Source organism: Mercenaria mercenaria, chromosome 7, assembly GCF_021730395.1.
Source record: "Mercenaria mercenaria strain notata chromosome 7, MADL_Memer_1, whole genome shotgun sequence".
In the NCBI taxonomy this organism is placed as follows: domain Eukaryota; kingdom Metazoa; phylum Mollusca; class Bivalvia; order Venerida; family Veneridae; genus Mercenaria; species Mercenaria mercenaria.
Window position 1 is genome coordinate 71,255,198 of NC_069367.1, and position 9,031 is coordinate 71,264,228.

The following is a 9,031-nucleotide window of genomic DNA, read 5'->3' on the forward strand; positions in this document are numbered from 1 at the left end:
CATGTACTTGAAATACTAAAGGCAACTGAAAAGCAAACTGGCAACGTTTAATAATTACAAAGTTTATTTTGAAAAGTAATAGTTCAAAAACCTTCCTAACCAGTAGTTAAGTTTCAGTCTAATATTCATAAATACAGTAAAATTTATTTAAATTAATTAAAAATCTCAAGAAGAATCCAAACAGAATTTAGTATGTCCAAAGAATATAAATCTTATTTTCAAATATAAATTTATAAGCCTACAATGTTGATTTAAAACCATCAATTTTAGATGTCAAAACTTGCAATATTTTGTTATTAGGAAATACAGGAACGTTTTTCAATAAGATCTTGCTTAGGTGCTTTTTAGACAGCTTCATATTTAAAACATTATGGAAGATTACAGCACTTTCATAGATCACCAAGAAGAAAAGGATATTCTGCATAACCCAAATTTTAAAATAATGGTAACACCCTGTTTATCAGCATTTATGATGAAACAGTCAGAAAAACCATAGAATATATTATTAAATAACTTGTTGATATACACGACGTCTCAAAACTAAGACAGGCTTCACAGTAAACAATTAGTCATCAATATTCAAAACAAAATAACTAACTTAAGCATAATTGGGAATGACATGTACATAACATTTATAAGATCTCAAATAATTTCATTAATGGAAGAAACTCATTTATGTATAATTGTTTTAAAGGCTTCCCTTCTATAAAATATCAGCGGAATGTGCCAGAAGTTAAACCGGGTAACAGTGGTAAATATGTGATATACGAGCATGGCTTGTATGCCTTCAAATGAGTTATTTATAGTTTTAAATAAGTTAATTCAATAGAACGTCTGAAGGAGGACACAGCGTACATGGAGCTATGTAGAGCAAGTTCGTGGATGCCATTTTCACTAATTTACTAAATTCCTGTAGCTTTTCGTTTTCGTAAGATGAGCTGCATTCTTTACTGTTTGTATTGAAGAATTGTCTCTTGAAAAGGATACAATCAAATGAATTGTAGCATTTCCTAAAGATACGAAAGCAACATGCATTTTGTAGCCGAAAAAGACAGTTAAAACTTATGTATTTCGAAACCTTGAAGAGACTGTTTTGCATTGTTTATTTCTTATATCTGTATAAAAGATAAAAGGTAAGGGTAGATTTTACCTTCAAGTATAGTAATTGTGGCGAAAATGAAGGACTTCTTTATAATATGATTTAATTAGAATTGACTTTTCTCACATTGTTTTGGTTTGCCAAATTCAGCTACATGTTTAAGGGTAAATGCCACAGTTACTTATATGTATATAGGCACACATTTTCCTATGGACAGAATTTCTTTAAACTTTGTATACTGACTGAGTGTCATGTTTAAGACGGAAATATGTATTAAAAATCATAGGTACCAAGGCTTGATCTTGAATTAACTGCCCTTGAAAAGCAGAAAATACTAAAATAATATTATTTTTAAGGGCAAGAAATTAAGATCAAGGCAAGGAAACTGTACATTTTAATTTATATTTTTGTTTCAGACTTCATTCGCAGTCAGTATGCAAGGTTTAAAGAAATTCGGCCCATGGGAAAGACCAGGACTTTGCTGTATTATTTTGTCATGTTCATAATTAAGGACATTTGCCCCTGTGTCTATATTGACATGGGGCAAAATTTTCTTACAGACAGAATTTCTTCTTTAAACTGTGTTTACTGACAGAGAATCAAATCAAAAACAGAATATGAAATAAAACAAATCATACGTACCCAGCCTTGGTCATGAATTATCTGCCCTTGAAAGTCAGAAAATACTGAAAAATCTATTTTGCAGGGCAGATAATTCAATATCAAGCCTGGGTACCTATGATTTTTAATGCATATTTCCGTTTTAAACTTGATTCTCAGTCAGTACACAAAGTTTAAAGAGATTCTGTCCATAGGAAAAATGTTGCCGTATATAAATATAAGCAACTGTGGCATTTACCTTTAAATGTGAGTGTGACTGGTTAATGCTAGAAAATCAGTGCCCTATATTATTCCAAACGTTAGAATTATTATACTGTTGTTACATTAGTAAAATATCTGTAACTGCTTAAAGATATATGAAAGTATTTGTTCACTATACATGTTTCCTGTCTTCTTGATCTAATAAGTCGTTTATATACTAAGAAGGATAAATATCATTTAAATGCAAAAACTGCTATTAATGTTAGATGGGAATTATGTGTTGAAATTTACACACACTACGTTTCTATTGTCTATGTTTATCAACAAGTGTTACTTAGATCAATTTGGAAAGTAGTTCTACAACTATGAATTAATCTCACAACTTTTAAGCAGTTTATATCATGTTTCTCAATAGCTGAGAAGGGCTAGCTTGTGCACTTAAAGGATCTGAGATACTCCAAAATAACACTGCATCAACTTGATTATACATACTTTTACTTGGCAATACAGTACTAGATAACAGATTTTCCTAAACTTAAAGCTGACAAATACAAACTTCAAACTGTTTTTTGAAGGTAATGGGTTAATATAATATCTATATTGTTGAGCTTTTTATACAACAGTATGTTACTGATTACTGTCTATCTTTCAGAACTTTGAATCCAGACATTTCCTTAACTGAGGATTTACTTCATACTAATAAAAATGTTTAGATTTAAATTAGTACGTCATAAAATATTTATATTAACTACTACTAGTATTAACAAGTGCACAAAAAACCAATGTAATAATAATTAAACAAATGATTACAGTTTCAGTCATTACCCCAGGTCTAAGCTACGTTCAATAGTTTTATTCCCGTGTGAATCAAAGTGCCCATACTTATTGGGTAAAGTATACTATGATCGAAACCGGCATGAGATTTTATCTAATATTATACAAGTTATGATAGCTAAATAATTCTGATTCCGGCATGATATTATGCATGCCTCGCTTTAATTATAATCATTATAGAATTGACTGCAAATGTCAATTGCACGACTGAACCAATACATTATTTTGTAAATGGAATCTGCTGCACCAGAACGGGAATATTTAGCATCATTATTTTCCTGGCTTTTTATTCGTCAATTTGTGTAATACATGTATAATTCATTTAACTATCACAAGGATTTTACGGAGAACAAAGTCTGCTTACAGTGTCACAAACGCTTATGGAAACTTGAAAGTGAATTTACATTTTTTTAAAAAACGTATTTATTGTACATAATCGTTTCTTGAAACTAACCGTTTCTTTTCGTGTTCATTATTGTATGAAAATTCTAACATTAAACCATTTACCTGCACGCTGTGATATTTGTTTATGTACAACGTAAAATAGAAACTGAAGGGTAATAGATAAATTTCTCGGCTGTTACTGCTAAAGCAAATTGTTTTTTTTTTTTTTCCAAATTTGACACAGAAGGTTTTCAATCGATGGATATATCAAAAATTACTTTAAGTTGCATTTTTGCTGTTCTTTATTTTATTTTTTCTGCTGCTCATGGTACCTCTGTAGACAGGGGAGATGACGTTGTACAGGTATATCGGAATCTTCTCGAAAATTATATTCCAAATATTAGACCATGTCATAATTGCTCCGAAACAGTAAATGTTGATATAAAATGTCATATTTTAGCATTGAACAAAGTGGATGAAATTCTTGGCGAGTTCGTTCTAGTGGCTGCATTAACTTTAGAATGGTCTGACAAACGCGTCGTGTGGGATCCGAAGTTAACAGGGACTAACAGTTTGATGTTTTCTTCAAAAGAAGTAAGTTTTTTATATTTATCTAAATATATCACCGGAACTTATTTATGTTGATAATCTTTTTAAACTTACTTTTCACATACTTTATCATCCTTATTGATATACTGCTACTGCTATAAGTGCAAGACAATATCCGGTTCAATTCACACACATTTTGGATAAACACTTTCATTGTTTATCTAATTGTGAAAAATTGTATACAAATATAAATTAGGACTGTTTTCATGGCGTCCTTTGATACTCTTTTTTCCCTAGAAGTGTTTTATAAGTTTAAGGTTGTTCTGCACGTTTGATTAATCGGAAGTAACTGCGTAAAGTCATGTAAACAGATATAGTAGAACACGCCTGGACTCGGTATACCGAAATGAAAATCGTTTAATGAATTAAAGGCAAACCGTTATTAAATTTATTAACACGGCAACGTCACTATCGTTCTAAAGATAAAATATGGTAGTAAAACGTTTGTAATGTTAGATTATTCCAAATCGTATTTTAAAATCAAAGTATAATGTGCGAATCAGTTTAATCATGCTCAAAAACAAATAAACGGACCTATACATTTTATATAACCATATTATAGACCATAATTTTCATTTACAACTGTGAGAAGTTTCATTAAAATCTAAAAAAAATATATAAAAAATGGAAACCTACATGTCGCCCATCACGACAGGCTTGGTTTGGTCAAGCCTGTTCATGGACGGTAGAGGTAATGCAAATTAAGTCAAATTCTACATTGTAGAAAAGAGTTTGATCCGAACTTGCAGAGCTAGCATCGTATTCAGACACTAAATCACTCGTCATCTTTAACTTCTTACAATTGTTTGAGACACTCAATCTTTACCCAGTTTACATGTGCATTATTGAATTTTATCTACAGGTTTGGGTACCTCCGCTGCTTCTGAGCAACCCATTCAAAGAGTTCAGTTCTGTGAACAAGGAGGAAATGCCAATAAGAGCCTTTTACAATGGAACATTAATATGGCAGCCATTCGGTGTATTCAACACAAAGTGTAAATACAATATTTACAATTATCCTCTAGACGTCCAAACTTGTTACGTCATGTTCCACCCATCCGCGTACCTAGCAAAGGAAGTTAATATGACCGCTGTAGATAGACACGCCAAGCTTGTTCCTGAATTTGAGGAAAATGGAGAATGGAAATTACTCGACGCATTTATTTCTACGGATAATCTCCTAAATTTATCTGTTACGACAATCACCATAAATATTGAAAGACGTCCGACATTTTTTATTGTGAACATTATTTGTCCATTGATTTTGATAAGCATTTTAAATTGCTTTGGATTCGTAATACCCGCCGCTAATGGAGAAAGGATATCATATTCAGTATCCATTTTGATGTCACTTACAGTTTTTATGTCAGTGGTAAACATCAGCATACCGCAAACATCCGCTCCAATGCCAATTATATGTTATTATCTGATTTGTGTATTCGTAGGCAGCTTTCTTGTTACGCTGTCAGTGCTTTTCAACACTCGTTTATATTATACTGACTCCTCGAATCGAGTTCCTCCTGCTTTAAAGTATATATTTAGACTCATTCGATGTGGAAAGGTCAATATATGTACGGAAAGCAGTGAACAAAGTTGTGATATCCCACGAGTATCACAAACAGACTCAAATAATGCCAGTGAGTCCGTTGGGAATGGCATAGAGCCTCATGCAGATGCATTTAAATCTCATGCTGACATTGATTGGCGTGATGTTGCTTTGCTTCTTGATAATACAGGCCTAATAATTTCGTGTGTATATTTCCTGGTTATAAATATTGTATTTGTGTTTGTTTGACCCTTTCAACCTGTAGAACGACACGTATATTTTTATTTTCTTGTGCCTGCAAACCAAGATGCTAAGAAACCGCCAAATATTAAATTCTGCGATATAATTAAAGGCACTGACTTCCAGATTTGGCTAAAAAATAACCTTTCTTTCAAACTGAAGTTTGGTCATACTATGAACATTAGAATATGAATTTTTGTTTCTAAAATATTTTAAAAATTCCAAATCAAGAAAAAATAGATGACCGCGTATGGAATCGAACCCCGGACCGCCGCGGCAATAAAGACATTTTTCCGTTGTCGTAACCAATAGCGGTATAGCTGAAGTAGTGCATAATGACTTCAAAATATAAATATTTATAATCGAGACAGTTTACCTGGAGTAAAAGCGTGAGAAACACTTTTCGATTTTCATCGTAAAAAGTAGTAAAAACAGCAAATTCTCATGTGTTTCCGTAACATAAAGTTTGTCAGTAATTAAGTTTTAAAGCCTTCTTAAGAAATATAGCATTTATTTCAAGATATCTAAACAAAACAAAAAATTGTTGTCGAACGATCTGGAGGCATGCCGCTTTAAGGATGAATATTTTGAGGAAAATAAAGTAACATCAGTTAAATGTTCTGCAAATGAAGACAATGATAGAGATGTACACAAATGAAAATGGCAACTATTGAGTTTTAAAATAGGTTGCTGAGGTAAGAAAGTATAATTAGGTTATTTAACATTGTTCTGTACAATACGGAGATATATTTGGACGAGTACCCAGCTGATAGCGGCTCGTCCAATATGGTTTTCCCAGCTGGGTACGAGTTCAAATATATCTCTAAAGCTAGTTCACTTGTTCATAAATTTTAATTAATACCTTTATTTTTCAATGAAGTCATAAGCTGACCATGCCTAATGAAAATAAGTAACCGTTCGACAGACTGTAGGTCCTATATTTATTACTGCTTATTTATTTTTAACGAGTTTCCACATTTTGTTGACCTCTAATAGTTCGATTATTGTAAGAAAATTCAATTATTTATTTTAAAGGAATGCCGACTAGTAAAACGGGCAATTCTTGTTAGTTTTCTCACTAACCTTCTTTGTTTGACAAAATCAAACGAAACGAGATTGGCCTGTTGTTGTTTTTTTTTGTTTTTTTTACAAAATTTAATATGGCTCGTACTCGTTCTTGTAGTTATTTCAAGGAGTACATTCAGCGGTCTTTTAAAAAAATTACAGCTTAAAGAATTTCTGAACGTTTGAAACAAATTTTTTTTCTATAATGTAGAATTTAGTCAAAGCATACTCTTTCAAAGCATCATTGTATCCGATGGATGTTCTGCAAGATTCAGGTCGTGTGCTTGAAATTTAGTTAAACTGATTTGAAAATATGTGTCTACCAGTCAATTTTTCATAATGGGCCTCTGTTGAAAATCGCACTTTTAATGACATTTTCTTCGGGAAATATTCTTTTTATGAATGTATTCATAGTTCTAGATTTGTATTTTTCAATCAAATGGCTTAATGAAATGAAATGAAATGTGTAGATCCTATCATATACATCTTCATAATATTTAAAATATGAACTGGAATCCTTACCTTGCTGATTATTTTATGTTATAATTTTGAATGATTCTTCATCAAAATTTGTTTATTGTCAATATCAACCTTAAAAAGACAGTAACATTGCCTTTTTATCACTTAATACATTGGCATCCTGGCAATATTTACGCTACTCGCATAATGGTTACTGGACATGTGTATATTACGTATCGCAATAACTTCCGGTGCAGAATTACATGAGCCGATGTTGGGGAAGGGTAAGGGGTGTTGCACTTATAATTATCTCACAAGAACAGATTCAGTCAATTCCAGTCGGTTATTACCCACTCTCACCCATCAAGTCTGTTATGTAGTCTCGGGATGAACCTATGGTTTATTTCTTTCGTTTATATTGAGAGCATATGCTCTCGCAATTACCATTATTAGAATGTAGTCGTGTATTCGATCCACCGAAACACCATCTAACAAAACTACTTGCTAGTTTACCTCGGAAAATACAAATATTCCTCTTAATTCTGTGACGAAAGTGAAATAAACGCGGTCACGCTTTTCATGGACGATTTTGACTGGTTCGTGAAAATATGTCGCGAAACACCGCTGACTAGCTGAAACATGTAACCTGTAGACAAACATATCGGCAGTATGTTTCCAGGGGTTCAGATAGGAAACAATGTAGAGATTTTACCTATTTTTCAAATCATAGGTATGAAGTTAAAAAGCTTTGAAATGAAGGCACATGTCCATATTTTTCTAAGAAAAAGATATATTGATAATACTGTAATCAGAAGCATTTAATATTGTCATATAAAAGAAAATTTTGTGATCAAAGAAATGTAACTCCTCTTGAACATGGAGAGCAGAATTATCAAAGGGACATATTATATTGAATATTTCCCATTTATCGAATTTCATTTAACATTTAGCAGTGATTTAGAATGCTAAATAATGATCCAGTCTGATAACCTGCAAAAACATGTTGAAACAGAATGCAAATATTTAAACTGTGACCGGGACTCGAACCCAGGACCTCTCACACCCAAGGCAGACACTCTACCACGTTTCTTTCCTCTTTCTCCTCACTCCCCCTATTGTTGCCCCCCACCCCACCCCCTCCTCCCCCCATCCTTTCCTCTTGTATTTGCACTACTTTGCTTCGGCATCCCCTCCCCTTTTACTATAAGTAAGTTATCGTGTCCACCTTAATTTTGGCTGCCGGAATCCTAAGGCGGTGCCCGATTGTTGCTTTTTCCTGCTTATGTGTGTTCGTTTGTGTGCTTTTGTGTCTGTGTGTCTTGGGCGGTGCCCTACAGTGTTGTTATATCTTACTTGTCTGTTTATCTATGTAAGTTAGTTATGTGTGTGTGTATGTGTGTTTGTCTTTTGTACATGGGTGTCTGTGCTGCTGTGGTTTACGTTGTAGGGTAACTGTGATTAAGGAACGTAGCATTCCCTTTTGAATATTCATCATTGTTCCAGTTCCCCCTACACTCTTTCCACCCCCCCCCCCCCCCCAACTTTTTGTACCACCTACCCTTTCCTCCTCCTTTTTCTATAGTTTATATATATGTACTTGAGTTTTGAAGCAACCCGTCTAAATTGGTTTTCCGTTACAGATTCATTTTAATGTGGGCCTGCATTGCAAATGCGTGGCTCTGAGGCTGTTTGTGGTGCTTTGTGCTTCCGAGAAATCTACCCTTACCTATTATTTTTTGTAGTGCGGTTTCGAGGTCAGCAATGTTTTTGTACTTTTAATAATGGAACTGTCCGTTATTTAGGTAGTGTTATTCAGTTCGATAGTGGTTCTTACCTCAATAAGGCTACGTAAATCGGCAGACGAGACTATAAATTGAACTCTCAAACGTCAAAATCAAACGGTACCTAACGGCAATGTTCGTGTAAAGAAAAAATATAACTTATGCCCAAATTCCTCTGACGTGTTTCTCAGG

At 33.3% G+C, this 9,031-nt stretch overlaps 1 protein-coding gene across 1 annotated transcript; it reads left to right on the plus strand.

Annotated features, from left to right (window-relative positions):
- The first annotated feature begins 3,081 nt into the window (after window positions 1-3,081).
- Window positions 3,082-6,721, plus strand: LOC128558654 (acetylcholine receptor subunit beta-like). The gene is made up of 2 exons (XM_053548645.1): window positions 3,082-3,733; window positions 4,611-6,721. The coding sequence occupies exons 1-2, from the start codon at window positions 3,398-3,400 to the stop codon at window positions 5,541-5,543; spliced, it is 1,269 nt and encodes a 422-aa protein (XP_053404620.1). The 5' UTR covers window positions 3,082-3,397; the 3' UTR covers window positions 5,544-6,721.
- Window positions 6,722-9,031: the final 2,310 nt, after the last annotated feature.